Source organism: Anser brachyrhynchus (genome assembly GCF_964034855.1).
Source record: "Anser brachyrhynchus genome assembly, chromosome: 4".
Classification (NCBI taxonomy): Eukaryota; Metazoa; Chordata; class Aves; order Anseriformes; family Anatidae; genus Anser; species Anser brachyrhynchus.
In genome coordinates this window covers 35292861-35319669 of record NC_137698.1, presented here as the reverse complement: position 1 = coordinate 35319669, position 26809 = coordinate 35292861, and the positions used below count along the sequence as shown (strand labels likewise).

The 26809-nt window shown below is 36.3% G+C and overlaps 1 protein-coding gene across 2 annotated transcripts in view; it reads left to right on the top strand.

The window, feature by feature from the left end:
• Positions 1-26809, top strand: part of ARHGAP10 (Rho GTPase activating protein 10) — a 144223-nt gene that overhangs the window by 52754 nt on the left and 64660 nt on the right. For both annotated transcript variants that reach the window (XM_080588631.1, XM_080588632.1), the window contains exons 4-13: positions 1453-1524; positions 4730-4831; positions 7283-7393; positions 9313-9417; positions 13653-13782; positions 15432-15538; positions 17162-17256; positions 20378-20459; positions 21603-21645; positions 22896-22961. In XM_080588631.1, the coding sequence (XP_080444757.1) occupies positions 1453-1524; positions 4730-4831; positions 7283-7393; positions 9313-9417; positions 13653-13782; positions 15432-15538; positions 17162-17256; positions 20378-20459; positions 21603-21645; positions 22896-22961 (913 nt within the window). The remainder of the gene's footprint in view (positions 1-1452; positions 1525-4729; positions 4832-7282; positions 7394-9312; positions 9418-13652; positions 13783-15431; positions 15539-17161; positions 17257-20377; positions 20460-21602; positions 21646-22895; positions 22962-26809) is intronic.

Genomic DNA, 26809 nt, shown 5'->3' with positions numbered 1-26809 from the left:
TCCTCCTTTTTCTTCTCCCATCAGGTGTGTGCTAAACGGTGCTTTAAGTGTTTCTGACAAAATTAGGAAGTGAATTCCCAGAGAAAGGGTTTGGGCCACAAGATCAAGTGCTCTGAAGTTAGGGAATATCTGAGGATGACTGTGCAATGCTTAGTTTGGCCCAGACTTGCCCAATATTTGAATTTCCAGCTAGATAAATAGGTTAGCGTGCTGTTGAAAATTCAGGGTTGCTCTGGTTACGGTGAATTGGCAAGATGACTCCCATAGTAATCCCTGCGTGGCTCCAGGGCTGGGTGGGAGCAGACAGTGCTATTTGGATTTGTGCTGTGCCAGATCTCTAATATATCCCTCTTCTGTTTTATGATAAGAACTTTTCAGAAGGCCAGATTAGGCCTGCAGTGTTTTATCTGAAACCTCTCAAACTTGGAGGGGGGGGGGGGGGGGGGGGGAAGACTTCTGCTGTATCTGTGGTGGGCTTCCAGGGAGCTCTGCCTGGACTCCTGGCAGCTCAGCCGTGGGCTGGGGTGGCTGCAGTGCTGGGACTGAACTGCCCTGGGGCTCTGCCTTGGCCCTGGGACCACAAGGAACCCATCTGCTCCTCTGTACCTGCCATGCTCTCTATACTTGTTCAGTGCTGCTGTTGTGTTCAAGAAATTCCAGCTTCTGCTGAAATTTCAAACATTTTAAAAATTCTAATTCGTGTTCGCACCGAGACCAAACCCAAACTTATAAATAAGCTAGCTTTCAATCTTTAAAATAGCATGTTGTTTTCTTTTTTGTTTCTTACGATAAATGGCCTCATAGCCATATTAAAAAGTGTGGTGATGGATGCTCTGAGACAGATGAAACTTTACCCAGTCAACTAAATTTCTCATTTCTTATCTCTACACCTCTTGATTTTGTAACTTAGGTTAACCTGAAGCTTTCTTAATGTAATTAAATGTAAATATTTAGAAATACCTATTTCAATTCCTAATGGTTTTAACTGTATATTAAAGCTTATTATTTACTACTCAGTTGTCTATTCTACATCTGTTTCCTGAGTTTTTGCGTTGTTGCAGAAATGTGCGTGTCCTCAAATGAAAATTTTTTCTGTGTGATACATTCTGGTGTTCTGTTATTGAGGCTGCTTGACCTGATCTGCAAGACTGGCACAAGTAAAGCAGTTACTGTTTGGCTGCAGCCTGTCAATTTCTGCATTTTTTAATTTGTTTTAGATTTGTTTTAATTTTCCTGACAGTGGATTGAAAGAGAAGATAGAAAATTTAAAACCTTAAATGAACTCAGAGATGGGATTTTTTGAGTTAGGACTCAGTATCCCAACATGCTTTTTTTTATAAGCCCCGGAGATTGCTTGTCTTTTTTTTTTTTTTTTTTTGATTGATGGTGCTAAAGTGACTTGTCTTTCTGGCAACAGAAGCTTAACCCTTGCTCTTTTTTTTTTTCCTTTAGGCACTCAGTGTTACTGAAACTCTGATCAAACCTTTGGAAAGATTTAGGAAAGAGCAGCTAGGAGCTGTAAAGGTTTGTCCCTCATTTGCCTTTATGATAAGTTTGTTTAATTTCTCTACTTGGATCGCAATGCAATAATGACATGTATTTGGCAGAGGGAAACTGTTGTTTATATTTCATCTGTTCACACTTCTTTTCTACTTTGAGAACTTGCTTCAGAAACAAATGGAAAGTGTGCTTAAGAAGAGAAGAATGTGTCCTTTTCCTTCTTTCCTCCCCCTCCCTTATCTCTTCTGTCTGGAATAAGAGAAATACGGCTAACAGCCTAATGGGTAACTCTGATTCACTTTATTCTTATTTGCAGTTGCACAATCAAAAGCTGAAACACATTAACTACCCAAAGGAGTTCATCTGCATGCTTTTAACCTTATTTTTGCATCCTGTAAAGTGAACATTGCTTTTATTTTACTTGAATAAAATCACTCACTGCTTTAAATATCACTCATTGTTTTAAATAAATCACTCATTGCTCTATGTGAGTGAGGAAAAAATAGCGATGGAAAGGCTTAAGACAGGATCTCATTCAAAGTACTTTTATTTTAGTGAAAGTTGTCAGTAACCTTTCTAACGTTGCCACTACGTTGTTTGTATTTATAAAACTAAGCGTCATGGGTTAAATACAGACTAGCAATTGGGTAAGTATAATGAGGACAATTTTCACCTTGCTGTATCTGTCTACCTTCCTTCTTACTGTTAGAGATTTAAATACTTATTTGAAAAGGGGGAAAAATTACTGCTACTTATCACCATTTTCTGTTCCAAAACTCAATTCATACATTTTTAAACTACCACTCTGCCGATGTTTTATTTTATAATGTCATGACTTCGCCAGCAGTGATATCTAATGTCTCAGATAACCTTTCAGTTTCAGGTGAGCTATACGTTTTGACTCCAGCAGGAATGATTAACATGTTCTGAGTTTGATTTCAGTGTTCATGCATGGAAAATACTCTGATAATAAATCATTGCAATTTAGTAGTGCAGTGGTCTCTGGTCTTTTATGGATGTCAGAAGTTCGAACCAACATACAGTAAAAACTGTAATTTAGAGTCGTCGAAGGAAAAAGAATTTGTTCTAAATATAATATATCATCATAGTTATATTTAATGGATTATTTCAGTATTTGTGGTGTTAGAGGACATTACCATTTTTTGGGTGAGAATTGCTATGTTTTAAATTATTTCATGATCTTCACTCGTTTCCTAGTCAGAGTTCTGTCCCTGATGTTTCTAGCATGAAAATTTACATTCACATAGTCTGAATATCACACTTTGTTTGGATGCATGTGTCTTCCCTCGTCTTTCCCTGCAACTGTTTCCATGAAGTTGAAGCTCTTATTGGTAATTTGGCCATTTTGTGGATAGAACTCCCAGTGAATTTAAATACAATGGTCTTGCCTAATTGTAGAACACAGACAGCAAAATACTCTAAAAATATTTAACTCCTTGAATATTTTAACTGAATATTTATTCAGTATAATCAAAGTACTGTCATTGGAAATATAATTTTGCATAGTGCTGAAAACTGTGTTACGCCCTCTAGTAGCAAAATGTATCTGGAACATTGTATGGGATGAGCCTTAGGAAAAATATATATGTATATATCTACTGTGACAAAAGTTAAATCTGTTGCCTCATATTTTCCTGTATTTTACATCCCTTGTTGATGAAAAGGTCTGAATTAGATTTAAGAAGATAAAGAAAAGAGGGGGAAAGAAGTTAATCTCTGTAGTGCTTGAAGCTGAAAAAACTATTGAATTACTCCTGAGTGAAAGATCTTACTGCTCTCATCCCCAGCTGCATGTGTAAAGTTTCTGATTGTTTCTGATTTTTACCTATTTAGAAGTAAATACCTCTCTTCTTTTCTGGCAGCATTCAAATGTTTATCCGATCAATGGAAATTTTGCTAGTATAAACACACATCTTTTTTTTTCTCCCACTCCTCTTTTTTCCAAACCTTGCTTATGCTAACATGTTATCTCTAATTAATCCCATATGCATATTGTATCATTTCTCAATTGATAAGAAATATTGTGGCTTCTTTTTTAAAGAAAAGATACTAGATACATGACGGAGGAAAAAGTAATATTTTTGCTAAAATCCTTTACTGAAAAGCAGTCATAAACAGCTTAGATCCTCTTTATTGGAATGCCATCTTGAAAATCAAATCCTCCAGAGAACAAATACATGGGTGAATTATTAAAAATGAAAGATTAAGAATAAAAAATGCGTGTAGAGTCTAACCAGCATGCTGAATATAATTGAGCAAAATTCCTAATTTCATTGAACTCATGGTCTGTTTCTGATGAGCAAATCTGTGAGTGCTTTAATAAGGGATTTAATATTTTTTTTCCTTTTTTAAAGCTTTATTTTCAGCCGCAACTCATTATACCGAAAATAGCTTGAAAACTGGTTGGTTAATTCCATCAGTACTGACTTCTGTCTTAACACTGGAACTAAGAAACTAGAAATGAAGAAATGAAAGGGTTGTTTGACGATGTCATTGTCTTAGATCCAAGAACTCAAATTTCCTAGAAACTTTTTGTGTCTGTCTCTTTTCCAATACATTGCTTTTGATGGTCAGACAAATGGATTAGTACACACAAATGCTATATGTGTGTGCTTGTGAGAGTTGCTCTTTTGCTAGCATGATTTTATGTTCTGTGGAGATTAATTTTTTTGTCGTGGGTGCAGCAGCAGTCTAGTAGATGTGGGAATTTAGTACAGAGTTCTTTGATTTTAAAATCAAGGAATCTTAAAGAATATGAAGCTGTATTCACTTTGGTTTGTGGGCTGTGAACCTGGTGGAACCTACTCAAATGATCTTTTCATTCTTCTACCTAATCAGTTATAGAAAGTTCTTTTTTTAGTGAAACTGATGTCTCCTGTGAAGTCCTCTATTCAAAAAAACAGGAAGATGTGGATGAGATGTGGATGATCCCTGAAAATAATGAAAAACGCAATAAATAGAAAAGTTTTTTTCTAATAATTTTTGTAAGCGTTCACTTGTGTGATAAATTTCACCATAATGATGTAAAGGAATTTCAATTTAAGTTAGCCTTCAATTTTTTTAAAGAATTGGTTGGAAACATTTTTCTTAGTTAATGGAGCGTGATATTTTGTTTTTCTTTGGTTAAGTAGAACTTTAAAAGAATAAAGAAAGGGGCTTTTCTTACATTTTTATTTATAAATGAATGTTAATTTGTTCCGGTGTATAGGAAGAAAAGAAGAAGTTTGATAAAGAGACAGAGAAGAACTACAGTTTGTTAGAAAAACATTTAAATTTATCAGCTAAGAAGAAAGAGCTACAATTACAAGAGGTATCGTTGCTGTTCTTCTTCCTTCAAATTACAGGATTTTGAGCAGATAAATGTGTTTTATGCAAAAGAAGCATTCACAGAGGTAAACAAAAATTTCTGTCAACTAGAAAGGTTGTTGAGAAAGTTGGTATTTGCTGAACTTGATTTTGTACCCTTACTGTTCTCTGATTCAAGAGTTTTCCTTGAAACATATATGAAACACTGAATGTCATGTTCTTTATATAGTTAGGAGAATATTGAAGTGCAAATTTATTGTGAAAAACAATTTTGAGGATCCACTTTTTTTTTCAAGTAATGCTACAGAAAAGTTGTTGACAATTTATAACTTTAAAACAGATCTGTTTTCCCTGGCACTCCTTCTCTCCGTGTGGGTTCATTATCATCATCCCTACTTATAATAGCTTTTATTTCTGGAGCAACAGCAAATAATAAGCAAGAAAAGAGCAGAGAGATCTTGCAGAGACTTGCTGTAGGCAGAAGGATTTTGTTTGAGAAATAAAATTGTGCCAGAATTATTATTGATGCTTAATCTATGAATGCTTTGTATCATTAAAATCCTAAGAGTAGGAAAACTTTTCTTGTACAAACTTGGGAAATAGTTGTATATGTTTGCATGGGAGCTTCCTTATTTCACATTATGTTTGGCTAGTTGTGTCAATTCCTATCTGGAGTAAATAAAGGTTGTGGATATAAATTTGACAAAAAAAAAAAGATGAAAACCATGTCATAGTGTAGTGTGTCTTACAGCACCATACATAGCCTTTGACTCTGTTAATGGAGGGATATTCCTGAAATTTCACTGAGGCATGGTCTGCATCTTATTTCTGTATTTCTCTGTGAGCACATGAAGTATGGTGCAACAGTGAGCAAGTTTGCTGGGTGCACAGGAAGATTCATGCCTCAAAAAATAAAAAACAACAAGGGCAGATGTTGTAATTTATTTACAGGGGAACTGAAAGGAATTGATAAAAAAAGCTGTATTGGGTATTATATTCTTGGGGGGTGGGGACAGACACTCAAAACAATAAACAACCAAAAAAAGAGAGAAGCAGGCTTATTATTAGACTTTGGTAAGACTGCTCTATATATGCCACTGATTAGCTAAGCATCCTAGCAAACCTGCTGCATTTTTCTATGTCTGTACTTCACTGCACGTGTATATCATTATAAGCTTTGCTAGCAACTCTAACAGTTCCTATATTGCATGGTTTACAGGATGCATCAAAATGGCCTGACTTTTTGAAACATTTCTACTTAATGATGTGCGTATCAGTGCTTTCTTTTTTTTAATGGCATTTGTTGTTATGCCTCTTTAGCCACTGACAGATTTTGAGCACTGAGCAGCAAAGCAAAGCACGTCTTAGGGCAAAAGTGTCCTAAAGCTTATTTGAATTATCCTCTTAAAGCATAGTGGTCAGTGTTCTGTCTGAAGGATATAATCTCGCTATTTGTGAGAGTATGGTAGTAAGTCTAGTCCTTCACTTAGCTTTTTCTCTATTTCCTTCTGTAGTTTAGCACAGAAGCTTTAATGGAACTTATAACAGTGTTTTGGTATTATCCCATGGGCAAAGACTAAGTGTTAACCCCTTAAAGGATCCCTCTATGCCCTTCTTTTAATGCATTTGAATGAAAGTCTCCATTACCCAGTTCTTGAGGTTTCATAGTTTAATGAGGGAACGCATAGCACAAAAAGTAACTTAAAGAACTAATTCATATATGCTAGAAAGTTAAATATTTATGTAAGAATGAATGGCAGCTGAAATATAACTGATCAGGATCTATATGATATTGGCATTTTACCAAAGCTGAGTTAAAAATTAGCTGCAGCTAATAAGGCTGCATTTTTAAATATTTGATGATCTGTGGAAACTTGTGAAATGTCTGCCAATAAAAGAACACTTTTTTTTTTTTCCTTCTTGGCTGTTCTTGTCAATCAGAGTGAGCAAAGGTGTGAGACAGGTATAATAGCATTCTGGCTATATGTAGCAGTCATTTGGGGTATAGAGGAAAGCTTACAATACCAGTGAAGTGCTTTTCAGCAATAACTTTTTCTTTCTCAACTGGAGAGTTGATTTCCCTTTTTTCTGATGGAAGATGCTGTTAGCCCTGTCTCTATGGCAAGCACCTTTTCAGCATTATTATTGCTCAAGTACTTCCTATGATTTATTTGGCTTGGATTCCATTGAAAAGAGGTTGGAAGAACTGTTATCGGAATGTTTCTAAAAACTTAACCTCATAAATCAAAACAAGAATGAAAACAACATACACTATCTAGTAAAAGGGAATTGTTGCTTCCCTTTGAAAGTAAATGAATGAGCTCTGTAGTAAAGGAACAGATCCTGGTCTGGAACAAGTTAAGTTATCACTTGCCACTTGTATGCAATACTTGTATCAGTTTGAAGCTGTCTGCAAAATGTCTTTGAAACTTCATTAGCTATATTCTGTTTGTAGGCAGATAGCCAAGTGGAGCAGAATAGAAAACACTTCTATGAGCTGTCCCTCGAATATGTATGCAAGTTGCAAGAGATTCAGGAGCGGAAGAAGTTTGAATGTGTGGAACCTGTAAGTACCAGTGAATTCAGTCTACCCTGTTTACTCATAATGGATGGAGAAAGCATGCAGTTCGACAAAGGCCAAGGAGATGTTTTCTGAGAAGTTGTATGCAATTGTGTGACTTAACAGAATTGAAAGCAGTCTTGCTACATGTGTGCAAATTCTTAATACAGACACACTTAACCAAGCAGCTCAAACCTTATTTTAATTATCACAATTGATTTAGATCCATTGACATTGATTTTCAGAAAATGTGAAATCTTGTGCAGTATTGAAAAAAAACCAACACCTTAATTTATGGTGTAAGTTAGAATAGAGGATTCAAAAGAATGATGATAGGGTCGGTCTTCTTTTTGCATTTTTAAAAAAATATTTTTTAACACTGAAATGTTATTCTTGACTCATGTAAAGATTTTTTTTCAAGTTGAAGGTTTCACTTAGAGGCCTGTTAATTTATACCTACGCTTCTACACTAAAAGGGTGCTTCTGACTAAAAAGCTCAGTATCAGGTAGTCTGTAATGTTTGATTTCAAATGGAGTTCAATCTATGCACAAATCAAGGGGTTCCACTGGAGTTCAGTGAAAATTATACATGTGCTGACAAGACTTACCTGAGCCTCTGAGAAGAGTTACTAAAAATTTCCTGAAATGTGAATTAGCTTTGTAAGATAAATGCAGCTTTATAAAGTACCAAGAGAACAATAAGTGTAATACATAGATAAAGGGAGGATGGATTGTAGAAGTGATTTCCATTCACTTGCATTATGTGTTTTTTGGTCAAGTCTCTCCATTTATTCTGATAAAATTATTTTAAAACAATAATAAAAAGTCCCAAATGACCTAATCAAAGTAACTGCTCATTATGGAATTAATGAGAGCTATAGATTTTAATATATCTTATTTCTATATGAAAAACTGTTGAAATAAAATCCTTAAGAGGGAATAAATTGCTTTAAATATTTTAACATTGTTCAAGGAATGGTAAAATTTCCTTTTCAATTCATTTTTTGTTTTCAACCACTTAATTTCACTTTTCAGAAAACTCTCTGGATGGGGTTAAACTTATCAATGTGTATTATATCAATGTGGTTATTCAATGTGTATTTGAAATTTTCACTAGTAAACTGAGATTTAGTTCCGGATTCTTATCACTGTTTCCCTACTTAATGCTTTAAAAACAAACAAGAAACCAACCATGCATTTGTGAAAATGATTTATTTGTATGCGACTTAAGACTTCATTAAATACATTCTTTGATTTGTTCTCTATAATAAAGAGAGTTGTTGTCTGTGTCACTCAGTTCTTTCCAACTACCTGAACTAAACAGGAGAGATAGGCACTGCTGCACCCTCATGCAGCTTGTAATACAGAATGCAGTCATTCTTTTCTTAAAGTAAAACACTGAAGTCAGAAACTGCAATACAATCACGTTATGGTTCTAACAGAGTGTCAGGTCTGGGTGCAATGATGAGTAAAGCTGCTGCACGGAGACCTTCTTTCACCCAAACCCATTAATTCTGCTATGAAAGTCATCTCAATGTGGTCATTAGAAGGGAGCGAAATAGTAACTAAAAGACAAAGATATTTATCACCTTGTGCACAAATTTATTCCAGACATCAATTGTATCAGAGCAGCTGATGGAAAACATGACATAGGGAAGACTGGGAGATAGTAATATACGTTGCTTACAGTCAAATTTAAAATGGAGATCAGTTGTGAAATTCCAGGGATAGGACCACCCAAGAATTCATGTATACATAGCAGAACATTTAGATCCAAATAGGTATTCAGAACTTGTGGACACTGCTGGAACTATGTTTAAAAAAAAGTAATTGTAGTCTTTTACAGAAAGATCAGAGATGACATGCAGCAATCATTTGAGTAAATGAAGTTTTACATTCTGATAAGTCTTTTGTTTGTATTTCAGGTGCTATCATTTTTTCAGGGTTTGTTCACTTTCTATCATCAGGGATATGAACTTGCTAAAGACTTCAGTCATTACAAAATGGCCCTGCAGATAAATATACAAAATGTAAGTTGTGATTGACATTTATGCCTCTTGAAAGACTTTTTGCCAGAAAATATTTGTATTACCAAAACTTTCCTCATCGTGTTAGTCCATTGCTTGTGAACTTCGAGGACATAGTGCCATCTTCTGGCTAACCAAGCACATCTCTAAACAAATCACTGCTGCTTCCCGTGAGTTCTCATTTCGTGGTTTGTAATACACTTCTCAAAAACAGCTACATCCCTGTTGATTTGTGGTGCAGAACTGTATAAGGAGACTATTGGTGTTAGCTCAGGATTGAGAGTGCAGCAGGCAATGTGACAGTTTGAAGGGTTGAAGCAATGGGATTGGCAGAATCAGTAGTCAATTGTCTGTTTTCTTCAATGAGATTTGTTAAAGAATAAAACTTGCTCAAAATGAACACTGCTGTGCCAAAGGCCTTTTGATAGCAAATAAATCATGTACCTTGCTGCAAACAAGCAATTCATGATAGCGCATATGTTTTGTTAATCTCCAAGGGCACCTGGAATTAAGACACTTCCAGGAGGCTGCAGACTAATTTTAGAAATGGCTTAACTAGCCGATAGCAGGGAGACAGAAAAGTAAAAGAGAAGACTGAGGTTACTGTAATACACAGCAACATGATTCATGTGTCACAATACCATTCTTGTCATTTTCTTTCCATACATCTAAGCCTTCATGTTTTCTTAGAGTTGTTGTTTGGTTGGGGTAGGGGAACTAAATAGTAGTAACTTCATAAACAGAAGTCAGATTTCCTGGGAGAAATTTCAGGACAAACTTGCTGCTTCTGTATGCTTCACTTAATGGAATAAGGAATAGCACACAATGGCAAGTGGTAGAGGGGAGCTGGTTCAAGACAAGCAAGAAGTAGAATGTGAGGGAAGCTATGATACAGTATTGAAGAGCTGGATTTCAGATTGTAGATGGAAAAGAGCCAGAGACGTAGTCTGAAAAAGTGATGAACAGAAAGAAAGCTAATCTCAACAGATGCATTTTCAATCAACCGCATGGTATTGCAGTGTGCCCTAGGAAATCCAGAAGAGATTGAACATCACAGCTAAAGTTTTATGAATAGATAGAAAGAACAACCTGGATTTCAAAACACAATATAGAGAAAGAAGGTAAGGCTTAACAACCCTCTGCAGCAAGAGGAGAATGAAAAGATGAGTTTGCAAAGATCATGAGGACATGCAGCATTCCCTGCTGTATTGAAGATAAAGAAAACATTACAAAGGAAAAATGAACCAGGTCTTGGCTGTCATACAGCTGAGCTGCTAGCAGGACAGCGGATTGACATGTTAGAAATACAAGGGTACAGGATTCAGTACAGAGAGCCTAGCTGTGTATGAACAGTGATTTGAGACTTCTCAGCATAGCTGTAGTAATTTAATTCAAGGGGGTGACCACAAATAATTGCGCTCTAATCTGTGGAAGTAAAGCTGATGAGTACACTTTGATTCTTTTTCTGTACTAGAAAGTTTGCCGCTGAAATTTCCTCACTTGTCTATGTTTTTGGAAGCAACTGGGTGGGGTGAGAGTTCAGAGTAGCAGTTTCTTTCACGTAGATATAAAGTACTTTGTATCTCAAATGTAAGATCTAAGTTTTAGGCTTTCATCTGTGTTCTACCGTTTCCTGAGAAACCAAATTATTGATCATGCATTAATGCTGTGGAAGTTTAGGAAAGCTTCTAAAAACAGGTCTCTACCTAGCTTACTGTCCTAAGAGAAAGACCCCCTATATATATTGTTCCATGAAAGTTCAAGTGGACCTGTAACAACCATTCCCCAAACCTTTCAGCTTCACAGGATCCTGTTCCTTCTTTTCTGTAATAGTTTGGAGCTGCATACATCTGTATGTAGTATAAGGATGTCCACGGTGTTCATCTTGACAGACACATTTTACATGTGTCTTTGCTCTCTGGTCTGCTGCAGTTCATATCTTCCCATCCTCTTAGCCTTTCTTTTCATTCAGGTCATCTTTACTTTAAGAATTACACTGTTGATTTTCTCTCCATACCAAACCCCAGACCCCGCCTTCCCAAAAAAGGAGGAAAGAAAAAGAGAAAACCCAGATTTTATCCCAAGCTCCAATAAGTCAATTCTTCCAACAAATAATCTTACTCTCTTGTGGTAGTTTTGCATGTCTAACTCTATTCCCTGTGCTCCCTCAACCCTTGCTTGCTAAGTGCAACTGGGGCTTTTCTCTTGTTATCTCAGTTCTGTGCCCAGCCCCATGCATGGATCATTGCAGCCTTGATGATTTCTCTCCTGACCTGCAAACAAACTGTGGCTTCCTAGGGAAGAGGAGGACATAGCTTTGCTGATGGAGCAGCTCTAATATTCTCCTGGTTAAACTCAGCTTTGTCACGATACAAAGGAAGATAGGAAGATGGTGTTGAAACAGCATCCCTTTCCTGTCAGTAGCGGGTTACCCTACATGTAGGTGTGAAACCACCACTATCTGTGCTGTCTGTGGTCTGACTCACATCTGTAATTCAGTGCTCTTAAGTGAGTTCAGTGCTCTCTGTGTGACTCTTGGGCAGGAGGAAGCTTTGAAAGAGAGATTAGATGGAGGAAAGGGGTGTAGAGAGAAGCACCAGCTGGAATTTTTTTTTGAGCCTTCAGGAGCCTGTGGCATTTCTTCCCACTGTTCTCAGGGTGCATGTCGCACACATGGATTTGTGATCACTGCACAGCTAACACAGAAAAAGGTCCTAGCAGAATCCTCTAGGAGCAATCAGTGCTCAGCCAGTAAGATATAGATATGAACAGTTTGTCACAATCAGCTTTTGCCTTTGCCTTGGGTAGAGAGCGTAGTTTTTATTGCATCTGTTCTGGGGAATTATGAAAAAGAACTCTGAAAATTGTTTGGAGCCTTGGAAATTAATTTGTGTGGGTCTGACTCATAAATTTGTGAGCAGATGTGACCTGAGACTGAGACTATGGATGTGGGGTGGGTTCAGACCAGTTGTTTTGCCTGCAGGTAAGAAGGCAGTTGTTTCTAGACATCACTAAAAAGAGTATCTTTAGCTTTTGCCTCTAAAACATATGGGTATGTGTGGCTGCTCTGATCAGCTCGCATGGACTCTGTTTGTGCCCATCAGTAAACTCCTTCCAAGCATAAATCTAGAATTTGCACGTACAGATGACCAGCCAGGCACATACTGTTAGCTGTCTAGGTACAAGAATGGATACCTGTTTATATTTCTGATGTATTTGTCTGTGTGTGTGCAACTGCATGCTTTTCATGAAAAGTCGAAGTAAGGCATCATTTTCAAAAGCTGATCCATTTTCAGCAAAATAAAGGTGCTTTCAAAAAGCAACAAGGCATATAAGCATGCGTCTGGAAGTACGTGCTTTCCTCAAAATGCACGTAACCAACTGGGCAAAATACCTTCTTGAGTATATGTTTTCAGTTTGTGCAATTTGGATAAGTGGGTATGTGGAAAAAACTATTACCGTGCCTGTTTTGGTATTTGCTCATTGGCCAATTGTCAGTGGTTTTCAGACTGAACTGAAGATTTTCTTGTGTCAGGTGTGAGCTACTCTGTTATTTTGTTTAGTTCTATTGTATACTTTATGGATGGTGTGGTTGCTTTCTGCCTTTTTTTTTTAAACTAGTATTTTAATAAATATTTCTCTTGCTACTGCTTAAAATTTTAAAGTGAGTGGCACCCAGCAATAATAATCATCTGGACATTGATTTTTTTTTTCTTTAAATGCATGCATATTTGTTTTGCATGATTCAGCCTTTGCGTGACCAAAACATTTGGTATGTGAATGGTCTCAATGTATATAAATTGTTGGTGACCTTCTTGTCACGTTTTTCTCAATAACCACAGAGAATCCTTTCCTTCCTGATAACAAGTAAGGATCTCATGAATTGAGCCAACATTTGCAGTAATATTTTGCTTAGGAAACTTCAATTTTTAAATCCAAAGTCATTCAGTATTTCAATTCTTTCTGAACAGGTCAACGCGTTGTTTTAGAAATCTACTCTGGCTGTTCTTATGTGCTTTCCAGTTACAACAATTAATGTCTAAAAGACGCTTTAATTTTGTGTGTTATCAGAAAATTTGAAGGTAAACGTGTATGGAAATTGTGCACTGATCATCCTAAAATGGCCTTCTATCATTTTCTCATTTTATAAATAATAGTTACTATAACTGCTATCTGCCATAAAGAGTAAGTTTTTCTTCTGCTCCCTTTACTAGTGGGTTTTTGCCATCTTGTTTTAGACGCGAAATCGTTTTGAAGGAACAAGGTCAGAGGTAGAGGAGCTCATGAACAAGATCAGAAGAAATCCTCAGGAACATAAAAGAGCAAATCACTTCACAATGGAAGGCTATCTCTACGTACAGGAAAAAAGTAAGATATATTTTTGTATTCCTATAGTGCACATAATGCGCATGCAGGCAAGGCTTATTTCTACAGATAGCATGAAGACAACTTACAGCTTGTTAAACAGTCATCTGAATAAACGTTCCGAGTCTGTAATGGCAGTGTTACTTTAGGTGATAAAATAAATGTGGTAAAAGCATGACAGTTTTAAGCAAGGATTGACTGAATTCAAGTAAGTTTTATTTGATTTTATTTTTAATGCCTTAGTAATGACCTCCCCTAGAGTTGTCAGACGTTTGTTGTCAGACAGCAACAACATGAGTTGTCAAATTAGTCTCTGAAAATCAGGCCTTATCAGTTTAGTATGATGAAATTGACTGTCATTTCCTTGGTTCAGTAATATGCTTTCATCACCTGGTTGTAATCATAGGGCTAAATAAACCAGGTTATATGCTAGGTAGCTAGTGTTGAAAATCTTCCTGTGAAGATGTCACACATCATGTCAGTACTTCGAACAATTAAAAATTCTTCTCACTGTAGTAAAAAGGCCAAATAAGATGCAAAACTCTTACTTCTCAAGAAATAACTATAAAATCTGTTTGTTTGTTGTTTAAAACATTTTGTGTAAGCCATGTTTGTTGGATATGCGTTGTTATAGAAAGTTTGTTAGCTTATTTTGGGGAGAGATTTTACTTTTATGCTGTTTAATCGTATTGTTTAGGTAAGGACTTCTGTAAGACATCTCACAAATAGAAGACTACAACATTTTTGGTGGAATCATTAGTATTACAGTGTTAGAAATGAGATTTTAAACAACTAGTAGTAAAAATAAGAAAAACAGATACGGTACAAGATCATTTCACTGGCTTTAGTCATCATGAGCTTTAGAATGAGCTGGAAGGATTCTGAAGAGGTGGGTATGTCTGAAACTGAGTTGGGGAGGAGCAGGGCAGTGAGACCTTCTAGTTTCAGGATCAGTGAAATCCGCTGTCAGCTTAAGTGAGTCATGAAGATTTTCCCTGATGCTTCAGGGCAGAACACATCAATAGAGGATTCCTTTGCAGGCCTCTTTAATTTTTATTTTTTTAAGTAAATTAATAGAAGTGAGGAGATAACGGAGGGTCAGAATCCAAGTTTTAATATTCAACATTATGGTACACATTATAGTGTATGCAGTAGGCGGCTGATCTTTGTATCCAATGTAGGGTGTGTACTGTTGAATAGTTAGGAGTGAGTTTTGATGTCAGAAAATGTAGTCAGACCATAATCAGTAGATAATGTGGTGCTTATAACATAGGTGCATTAATCTGCAGTTATTTAGCTTCAAGTTATCAAATGTGAAACTAGATTTCCATGTTCTGCTTTTCAGTTTCCTAGGGATATTTATTTTCTTGGGAAAAAATGGTTTTGTTTGTATCTGAGGTAAAGATATATAGTGATAATTCTTTCCATTGGTCATTATGCGTAAATATGTAATATAACATATATCAATTTTTAGAATAGTAATTACCACTTAGCATTTGCATTACTTTGTATAATGCTCTTAGTTCATTACTTTGTTTTAAACACTTCATTCTTAGGAGTTAAATAGGACTTCTAAGTAACATTTTGGATAGTAAGAGGAGGAAACACAAATTGGAAATAGTAGATAATACTTAGTGCTTCCATTTATGTAGGGCCTGCTCCGTTTGGTTCCAGTTGGGTGAAGCACTATTGCACATACAGGAAAGAGACAAAGAAGTTCACCATGATCCCATTTGAACACAGATCAGGAGGGAAAGCTGTAAGTATATTTTTGTATTCTACTCTTATCAAGATGAGTGGATGTGTCAGATAAGATGTGTCTTTTCCCTCTCCACCTCCCTGCCCCTCTTTGTCTTCTTTCTTCATGCAATTCAGTTTGCCATTTAAGGGTATGAACTTAAAGTAATGGAATGGCTTAATAGATAAGCTTTCTGCAGACTTTTCAATTGCTTGCTTTTAGAAGACCAGACAACATGACACAGTTAACATGCACTGCTTTATCTGTGAAGTATTTAACTTGTTAAAGTATAAATTAAGAAAATACAATAGATTTAAAAAATTCTTTCTTACACTCTCTAGTCAGATTTTTCTTTCGTAGATGTAAGTACTAGAAGAGGGCCTGGAAATTATATTCCTGTTAAATAGGAATGTACTGACAACTGAATGTAATTTCAGGTATCTTTGATAGCATCTGAAATATTCAAGACCCAAGACTCTGTTGATCTTTGAATGGCTTTTATTTGTATTGAAATAGTTGGGAGTTAAAGGCACTCAGCGCCTTCAGAGACGAAGCATTAAATTAATGTATTAATATGTATGAAATGCATTTTGTTGCAAGGAAAAAAGATATGTGAAGATTGAAAATAATGCTCAAGTCAGTGTTCCTATAAATGTAGCACCCTGCCCTATCTTCAGATTTGGATAGAAGTCACATTGTTCGAATTTTATCTAGGTGTTATATCCCATTAGTGGAAGATGGCTTTCATAATTTGAGGGCTGTGTATATTTACAAATATATTGAATTGGGAATAATCTTTCAAAAGCACCAGAATACCTGCTGTACTGAAAATGGGTGGTAGTTGGCTTCCTTAATCATATCAATATTTTATGATTTTTTTTAATCCCAATTTACTCCAACTGTAGTAAGCAATGTTAGTTAATAAAGTATGTGTGTAAGTATTTGGCCTTCTAAAACACTTAGGAAGCCCTTTTTGCTGTATTAAAAGATATCAGTGCAATTATTCCTTCATTTACCTCCTGCCTCTGGAGATGCTGAATAAGACAAAAATAATTAAAATGTACAATTAATCCTAATTAAAACTGATACAACTGATGTGGCATTCACAGAAGAATTTATTTGTTTCATTTCTCAATTCTTAAGGGTAAAATACAATCCTAGTGTTGGTTGGTCTTGAAGAAAGGACTGGGTCTGTAAGGCAGATTCCAGAGAGTAAAGAACACTTTGTTCTAGTTCCTATAACAGTAGCCTTTAATATGGAGATTGCTGTGTCTGGCATACAAGAGGAGAATGAAAGTCTCTTACACTCAATGTGTGCTTATATTGTTACATGCAAAACTTTTCTAACAAAATGTTTTTGTTAGTTTAAATTGCTGTGATCCTGTGTCACGTTGTAAAGTGCCAGCTAAAATCAACGTTATATTTTTTCGTTTATGTCCCCTAAATGGCCATGGAATTTATGCACTGTTGTGTAGTGACCTGAATGGCAACCCTGAGTGCATTTTTTTGCAAGTATCAGTTTTCAGTAAAGCTTTTGTCATTATTTTAATGTAAATTCATCATACTTTTTTTTTTTTTGGTATTCCTGACTTACTGAAGCTTTCAATGACTGGCATAAAGCATATAAAAACTTTCTTTTCATAGGGTGATGAGGAACTCTTCATCCTTACGTATTGTACCAAAAGAAATATAGATACCATTGACAGGAGATTCTGTTTTGACTTAGAAGCTTCAGACAGGTAAGCTTATGAAACACACTAGAAAGGACTGTTGGCTTTTTTCTTTCTTTTTTTTTTTTTTAAAATGATCATTCAAGCTTCCAGTGGGAAATAGTTACTGGAGGAGCTTGCAAGCCACTGTCGTAGCTTACTGCATTTTACCTCAGCTGTCTGTAGCAGAAGCAGTGAGGATCGAACCTGAAACGTAGACATTGTCCGAGGTATCACATAAAAGAAAAGCATAGAAAAAAATAGATAAACTGTTGTTAATTACTGTTGTTGTAGTGAATTAATGTGGCTTAACTTAAAGCACACATAGCTGTAGTGAAAAACTATGATCACAGTGGATAATTCATACAGTCTTGACCATATTGTATCACAAGCCTGCTTTCCAAAAGTGTCATGTTGCTGATGGTTTATGCTGGATTCTCAGACTGGAAATAAAATCATTTGGATTTTGAAGCTTTTTGTGGCTGGTTTAGTAATGTAATGCATTTTGAATGTTGTTGCTGTTGCCTTTTTGAAACACTGCCATTCTGTTGCTTTATTTCAAAAGAGAAGAATTGCTTATTTATAAATTTTGCTAAAAGGATCTTAAAATATGATGAATATTGCTTTTCCATCAGCATTGTAGTCTTCCTTCATTTATGAAGGTGAGAGAATCCAACCTAATAAGGCACTGCAGTTAAATAGCATTGTGGTAAGGCCATGTTCTTTTGGTGTGTTAAATGCTAGATATAAGTTGATGAAGTCTTGCTGAGTTTGCATTCACCCCTTTTGAGCTGTTTTTACCCAACACATTTCCTTATAGCAATTAGTTGCATTCTATTTTATGATGTAATGGATCTTCAGGTTTACTTCTTTTTTTCCCCATCAAATTCGTAACGCCACTCACTTAAAATGTGTTGTGGTCAATGTTGCCAGGCCCTTCTGTCCTGTGGTGGCTGTGCTGCAGATCTGTCTGTGATAATGCTCACAGGCACATGCCCAGTCTTCGGTCAGATGCTGTGCTTAGCTGGTGAGGCCAGTCAGGCCAGCTTGCCTAAGGCATGCCTGTTTCTGTAGCAAACAATGGGTGAAGGAATGCAAAACTACCACTGCATCTGAAAACTTTCAGCATATGTGGGAGATAACAAGGTACCATTTACAGCTCTGTTTTTGTTTACAGCAGGGGTCTGAACTTGCAGTTGTGATTTGATGGCGATGTGGTTTAACTGTTCCAACACTGTCCCGATGTTAGGAAATGGAGTAGAGATTTAAGCCCTTTGACATAACTCCTCTTGGGTCAGTGTACTGATCAGTATGGAAACCAGATTTCAAATTGAGTCTGATAGTCACTGGAAAAGTACCACAAGAAATGTCAGTTGATCCCCCTCAGTATGTCCCCTCTAGAGTTCTGGTATCTGGAGTCGAACAGAGATGGATGGATAGCAGTGCTTCCTTGATCCCGCAAAACAATTTTTCATTCTGTTCTCGTAAAAGTGGGAAAAATACAATCCATCTTTCTGTCTAGATATAATAGACACAAGTAGTCCACTGTGACCTTGATATCACACATTTTTCTTTTAATAATATATGTGTGTAATACTGAGATGTTCCCATGGAGATTAGTTCCATGCTGCAGGCCATTAGCTCGTTTCCTTGGTATCAGTTCAGGACACACTTATCCCTCAGCTTGTCCAAGTTATAAAGTAATGTATAGATTGACGGCTGGCCACGGGGTTTTCTTTGTTCCTGTGCTTTGGAAGGAGGGAAGACAGGATAATTTTAGGAAGAACTTTTCAGTAGCAAATGTTCAGCCTTTTAACTGACGAGCATAGTTTGCTTGGATCTGCTAGCTGAATGTTTACAGATTTTTCTTTTTAAAAGAAAGCCAAAATTATTTTTTCCTTCTAAATGAGCAAATGTAGAGAAGTTTAAATCTTAGAAAACAGACAGCAGGGGTCTCCTGTGTAATGATGATAAAGAAAGAGCATTATACTAATACAGGAAAAGAAAGAGAAAAGGCTTTGTCTCTTTTGACTTTAATTTGATGACAAATAATATTTTGTGAAGCATATACTGAGTTTAATGTATTGCCTCAAGGTGATAATCTTTGATATCGTGATGGTTAAAATTTTACTGAAAAGAAAGTATACAAGAGTTATGAGAGTAACTTTGATAAAATTTTGATAATTTTTTTGGCAATGAGAAAATGAACTAGAAACGTCTCTGGTTGTAAACATATAAACTGTGTAGACTGTTACAGTTTTGAAGTAAAAGTGGAATTTGTTCTGTTTTTCTCTATGCTATGATTTTTGAAATCATTTCTCCCTACAGGTATTTCCCTATTTTGCTACTGGAAGATAGGTTTAATCTGAAAAAGAGAGGGAGAGAGAGAATGTAGAGAATGTTATGAATTAATTCTATATTTCTATCTGTCTCTATGTAATGAGATTTACATATTTGCCCAAAATATTGGCAGGCTGAATGTAATGATTTTTCTAAATTTGCAGAAAAAATAATTACCCAAACAACCTATTCTGCTTTTAACTCTCCTTGCTTTGTACATTATGTTGAACCACACAATTGCTCCTTTTCTTTTCCTATTATATAAATACAAAGTAGATTTTTGTTAATCTCTGTTCAATAATCCCTATGTCCCATGGTTGTCCATGTTGCTTGTTAGGAAAGTTATAACACTAGAGTTTTGTAAGGACATGCTGCATTAAGACTTGATTATTTTGATAAAATAATTACTGGAAAACTATAGTCAGTTAGTGCTTTAAAGTTAGTGCTTTAAAGTTGAATTTGTTACTTTTTTCTCCCTGTGTAATAGCACACCAACACAAGAGCAAGTCTGTTTAGAATTCAGAAAGCTCAGTAACTCTCAGCAAGCGTTAGAATCAGTAAGCTATCAACAATGAACTGTTTTAAATAAATAGTTTGGAGATTACATTCACTTTCCTTTTTCCTTTCTATCCTCTCTATTTCCTACTGTGTGCATCATTTCTATTCCTTTTATTTCAATGAGGAGCAGTGTTCAGTAATTAAGCAAAACCCTAGACTTTAGGACAATGAGCTTTTGAGTGCAGTTGGAAGTGGAGTTTGACAAGACCATGTTTTAGTTGCTGGTGAATGCAGTTACTCTGTGTGGTTGCAGGCCTGGAGTTCCTGTGACCATGCAGGCGTTTTCTGAGGAAGACAGGAAGCTGTGGATGGAAGCCTTGGATGGAAAAGAAGCTGTAAGTGATGTTTTTAATTTTTTTTTTTTTTTTTTTTACAGAATCACAGAATTGTAGGGGTTGGAAGGGACCTCGAAAGATCATTTTTGTATTAAAATAGAGAAATCCCTCCCTTCCCCCTCTTCCTGACCACACTTGCACTTTAATAAACTGAATTTATGTAGTTTACAAAATGATAGATTCATTGAAGAAGGAATAAAAGTGAAATAAAACTCAGGAGAGATGAGTAAGTTGGTAAAGCTCAGCGTTTATGTCTGTTAATGCTGATACGAGGTATTTTTCATTGTAACAACAGCTTTGGTTTTTATGAATGGTTTCCGATCACAATGGTAATATTAGTATTCTAGAAAATGTCTACAATAAGCATGTTCACTTAGCCATATGCTGACGTACTGTATTCCAGTGGCAAGATTTGCATGAGTTAGTTGTGGTATTATTTTTTTTTACAAAATAGATCAAAAAATATCTGTGTCATTGGAAATAAGGTTGTACTTAAGTTTGCTTAATTTCTAGTTCACATCAAGAAATGGATCTGAGCTGCAGAATTGAAAGAGAGCAGGAGATTGTTCTTACAATTGTAAATATTACATTGGTCCTGTAGGCCAAAATTAACGGAGCAGTCTAGTCAGTGACACAGTTGTGTCTCTGTCACATTAGTTGGCTACTGGGGATTTTAACAGTAGGTTTTATTGACGTTGTTGCAGAAATCTCTTTTAATCTGCAGAGGTGTTTATTACCATCACATGCTGTCTGAACTGTCCAGTAAGCTTACAACTTCTGGGAATGCTGAGCTGGAACCTAACTCCCAGGATTCATCAAATGATTTCAGTGAACTGTGGGAAATTAATCTGCAGAGAAACATAGGAGAATGGAGCACTCAAATCACAACTCATTTTAGTGACTACAGCTGTGCTTGTTCTGCTCCCCAAGGAACCATGTTTATTGAGAATTTTTGAAAATTTTCACTCCTTAAAAACTGCAAATCTTTACTTTCTGAGGGACCAGAGATCTTTTGTCCTACTGTTCGAGCTGGTAATATGTTCTGGTGATTTGTGCCTACCGGGCAGTAAGATGGAGAGTCTTTTGTTTCTGGTTTCATACAATTCTTTAAAATAATTAGTCTTTCTACTCTTTCTCTCTTAGCTGTTCATCAATTTGAATAAAGCAAGTGCGAAACGAGAGGGAAGTAAGTATTTGAATTACTACTCAAGTTGATTTTTGTTAACACTTTACAGTAGAGAAGTGCAAATGTAAAATTTGTCTGTGGTTCCAACTTAATTAAATATCGTATTTTTAATCTTAAGTTCTGAATATACTTTTTAGATCTTTTGGTTAATGAGTTTCCACAGTAACACAGTTTAGTACATATGTAAGAATTGTAGGATTGGACATAAGCTAAACAAACAGTCTGGTTTTGCCAATTTAAGATCACGCTTGAAGTGACTTAAAAAGGGGTTAATTTGAGACTGTATCGCAATTTCTTAATCCAGATTGTGTGTACACATCTGTTTGAATGCATAAATAAGGTTTTAAAAGCAGAGCTGAACATGAAGGTCAGCAAAAACACTGAATGCATGTATTTAAAATGTAAGCTACATAATATGGAAGTAGAAGAGATGGCTTTCTTTAAATAACATCAGCTTTCTTCAGTTAGCAAAGTATATGAGTTAAAACAGCTATCCTTCTTGCATTATCAGGGAATATGTGCTTAAAAAAAAAATTGTTGGATAAAGCTGTATTTATTAATAGAAGTTTTTCCACAGATTTTTATTTTAGTGATGCAAGCCTAGGTCCCCAGGAGCAAGAAAGCCAGATGTTTGGGGGAAGGGCAGTTTTGCAATATAAGCTTTTAAATGAAGTTTTGATGTGAAGAAAAAGAACAAGATAGGAACAACAAAGGAATACTGGATCTCAGCTGTTGTCCTGTTAATGCATCTGCTTCTATGTAGTCAGATCATTAACTGCTGTGAAATGATATACATGTGTCCTGTATCTTTAGCGTGGGAACTCCTTTGGCTTTGGGTAGGCCTCAGTAAAAGCCTGCTGTTCGTGATTATGTTTTTTCATCATAAGTACTTCCTTGTCCCATTTGGTTAACTCTCTCAGATGTTGTCGATGTTGCAGTAAGTATTGTTAAACTCCATTTTGCATCTGCCAACATATGTACCAAATTAGAGATCCCATTCTTCAAAAGCTGCTGCTGTGAACAGTTTCAGTGTAGCCACTACCACCAGAATGTGTCTTAACTTGGCCTAGGTAGGGCTGTGAGAAAAGGGGAATTTCTCTAGAAAAAGTGGTGAAGTACTTCTGCTTCAGAATATTTACAGAGTTTTGTCTGAGAAGTACTAGCTATGTGATTAAGTCCAGCCTTATTTTTCAGCAAAAGGCATAATTGTAATGGTGTTTTAAAGCTTTGTGAACTTTTTTTTCTTTTAGGTGCACAATTGGATAAGATAGGATTCACAGTCATCAAAAAGTGCATCAATGCTGTTGAAACACGAGGTAATGATCAATCCAACAAAACACTTCTGAGTTCCCGTAGCGGGAATGGAGCAGTTGGTCTGCTTTTAGAAGGCCCGGGTGATCTAGTTTCCTTGTAGATCTCTGTGAAAGACTTAACGTGGTAGAGATTTCACTGATTACATTGACCAGTGCAGGAGCTTTCTTCCATCCAGTTCCAGCCTTTACTGTATTGGCTCTGCTTCAACAAATGTGCTTTCAAGAAGTGCTCAGAAGGGAGTAGTAACACCTCCTTAAAAGGAGGCCAATACTGGTGCACAACAGCTGAGAAGATACCCTTTATCTTGTAGGCAATTCCTATACCTTTGCTTTACTGTTGGAAGAGACTAATTAATTTTAGTATTCTGTTTGTTGACTTTGAAGCTTTTCCATTCAGTCACAGAAGACAGAAGAACAGGAGCTAAGCAGGCAAGTGAATAACAAAAAGTATTGAAATATTTCTGGTGGAGTTACAGTCGCAACAGAGGCAAGGGTGCTGTCAGGCTTACTATTCTGTACACTTGTTCTTGTACCTGCATAATTGGGAACAGAAGAGAAAGGTCTATACACAGACAGTATTCAAGAGGTATTTTTTAATTTTGTTTTGGAAAGTACTTAAGGAAAAAATTCAGTATTGAATAAATATTTAGGGTTCCAAGAATGGATGTAGGTGAGCTTGCTACCTTTTAGGAGCTCAGCAATCCACAGCTTTGGTTCAATGAAGTTGATTCATCCATAACATTTCAGAGAGTTGATTATTTTCAGTTTACTGATTCTGAACATAACATCAACTGCACTAAAAACAAACAAACAAAAAAGGCCTAACAAACAAAATAGTGAGTTCATACATGAGACCAGCTGAAGCATTCCTAAACGATAAGTTTCTGTTTTCTGCAGAACCTGCAAGACCTTCTGTGGATGTCTGCAGAGCTAAGCACAAAGAGGGCCAGGAGAATATTGAACTGTTTGCCTCAAAAGGATTTGTCCAAAGAGTTGTGCAGTGGTGAAGAAAGTCTGTCTTTCAGACCCATAGATTTTATACCTATACTTGTTTTTAAAACAATTTTTACTTGACTATTTTACTTTAATAACACATCAAAGGCAAGTTATGTTCGGCAGAAGAAAACAGGACAGATGCCTCTTCAGAGATTGTGCTTGTGTGCCATGTTTTTATCTCTTTTAATCATAATGGGTGTGAGGTTGGCGTGGGTGGAAAGAGAGGACAGTCTAGTGTGGGTGGAAACTGAGAATAGTCTTGTCATGTCATAGCAGAAAGTCTGGTATTCAGAGAGAGAAGAGCATAACAGAGATATTGAACATAAACTTGTCAATGGCTGGATAATTTTTTCTCAGTTACGTTCACTTTTATAAAGCCAAGAACGAAATGATTTGCTTTGAATGAATAGAAAAATCAAAGACAGTGTCATGATTAAAATGTAAATTTGCTTCTGATTCAGTGCTCTTTTGCATTGCTGGATAAGAACAGTGGCTGTGCTTTACCTAATAGAAGATGCTGAGCTATCAAGGCAATATTATATTGAGCCTGTCTCTCACATACGGAGCACAGTTCTGTTTGGATATGCATGCATGTTTTGTCTCCGAGGGAACGTTTTGGGTTTTTGTTTTGATTATGCCATGTATTTATAGTTCTGTACTTAAAATAATACAGCAGGGTTAAAATTTTACAGAAGCGTAAAAGAGCTATTTGCTCCAGTAGTAAAGACTCTGTGCATGTTTTTGTGTGCAAGTAGTTGGCTGAGCATGTGGTAGGTAAGTGTTGTGAGAGTAGCATTTGCCTTAATTTTAGACCTACAGGAGCTGCTAATCTGAGCTGTAGAGACAGATGGCAGCATTGAGCTGTCTTTCTCTTCACAAGAAAGAAGATGGTGAGGAGGAAGTAGAAAACCTTTTTTTAATGTAAATAAATAAATAAATTTGGTATTACTTTGAATCGAGAATGTCACTTGTGGGACTCTTTCTGTACTATGGAATTTGATATAAAAAGTTAAATCTGCAGCTCTGTTAATAGCCTGTGTCAGCCACACTTACAATGCCAGCCACACGGCAAACTTGTCTGCAGACATATCTTCCTTACAGTAGTGTAATTTATATTTTACTTAACTTTCTAAGCATGTTTTGCAAATCGTGTTCCAGTGCCGAATTCTGGTATCAGACTGCCAACCATCTTTAGATCTTGCAAATGTGAGGAAAATTGCACTGCAGGGCTTCACCCCTCAGAGCTGCTAATAGTGATGAGTTGAGCCCCCAGACGTAGCTGAGCCCCTCAGCATTTTAGGCAGTGATAAGCTATTCCTTGAAATGAGTCACCTCATCAGTTGTGCTCCTTAAATGCCAAGCATTATCTGTCTTTGGTATGTTGAAGATCTGCAATGTACAGATTAAATCAGAAACAGTGCTGTTTCAAACCGGTTTTGTATATTTTAAATAAAACATAATTTAATGGTATGTTTAAAGGTTTAATTTAAAACTATTGCTATTTACTGTTGAAATATTAATTTCTCTTTGCACTTCTTGATGTCTGTTAGCTATTAGCCGTGCTTTTTTCAGGTTGATGAATTTGAAACTGATCAATTATCTGATAATTATTATCACAGTCTCATGATTACTGCTGGAGGAATGTCTTAGTTTCAGTACTGCCACAATTTCAGAGACTTTTGTATATTATGTCTATTTTAATATTAAACAGTAGTTTCTGTGGTTTGGCATTAATTATTTTTAAGCCATTAAATGTATGTTATGAATGTTTGGGGTCAGCACAGTTTGGTTCTTGTGAATTTTAATGGTAGAAGCACAGGAAATCATGAAACAACTTCTGAGATAAGCCGAAGCAGAGATATATCTGACTGTGACTATATTTCTTTAGCTTTTTAATTTCTTGCATGTGATGCAGAAGCCTTGTTCTGTGGAAAGTAGTGGTGGGCATTATATATAAAAAAAAGTATGATACATTTTGTTAGAGAATTTAAAAGCTTGGTGTTACTTTTTACCAGAATTTTCCTGGACTTCTGTGAGAATTTTCAAGTAACAAATACTTGCTGCTCTCAGGACAGATTCCTAATGCATCCTTCTTTGGAATGGATGAAGGACCATGTTTATTTTTCTTTAGTGCTGGCAGTCTGCAAGGCTTGTATAGCATACCATCGCACTGTTGTTCTGGAGATCATTGGAAAACTTATTTGTGTGACTTGATAACTTCATATTCTGAGAAGAATAGTGTTGTGGCCACATAACTGTTTATTGTAGTTCCTTCTTCTGCACACAGCTAAACTTTGAGCATGTTCCAGAGCTGTTTTTTTTGATGACTGCAGATGAAATGCTGGAGATCTGGCTTATTCTGTTAATTTAAAGCCGGCTCTGAACATGGCGTCTGCCTTAAGGCTCAGCATTAATAGAGTGGCACTGGCATCCTGGGGAAGCTAAAGGGCTGATTTTGCCCAGGTGGAACAATTGAGAGAAGTAGCGCTGCTGCCATAGCATGTCAGGTCCCCTCTGTCTCAGTAATATCAGTGAGGAGTTCAGCAAGTCCTCTGGGATGGTTGAGGAGGCTGCAGATGGTGTGAGGAAGAGCAGGGGGAGAGAGAAGTAGGAAGAGACGCAGCAAGACTAGTCAGGAGGAGGGAGGTAGACAATGTGAAGTTCTTGCCACTGTACTTTTGCTTTGTATTATGGTTGTGTCTGACAGTAATTTGTTGAAGAGTTAATGATTTTATATACTGCATCTAATACTTCTTTAGGAAGAAACCTTTTTCTCATATTACTGGTTTCAATTTTCCTTCTCTGGGTTGAAACGGCTTGATATTGAAACTGGGAATTCTCCACAAGTCTTCTTT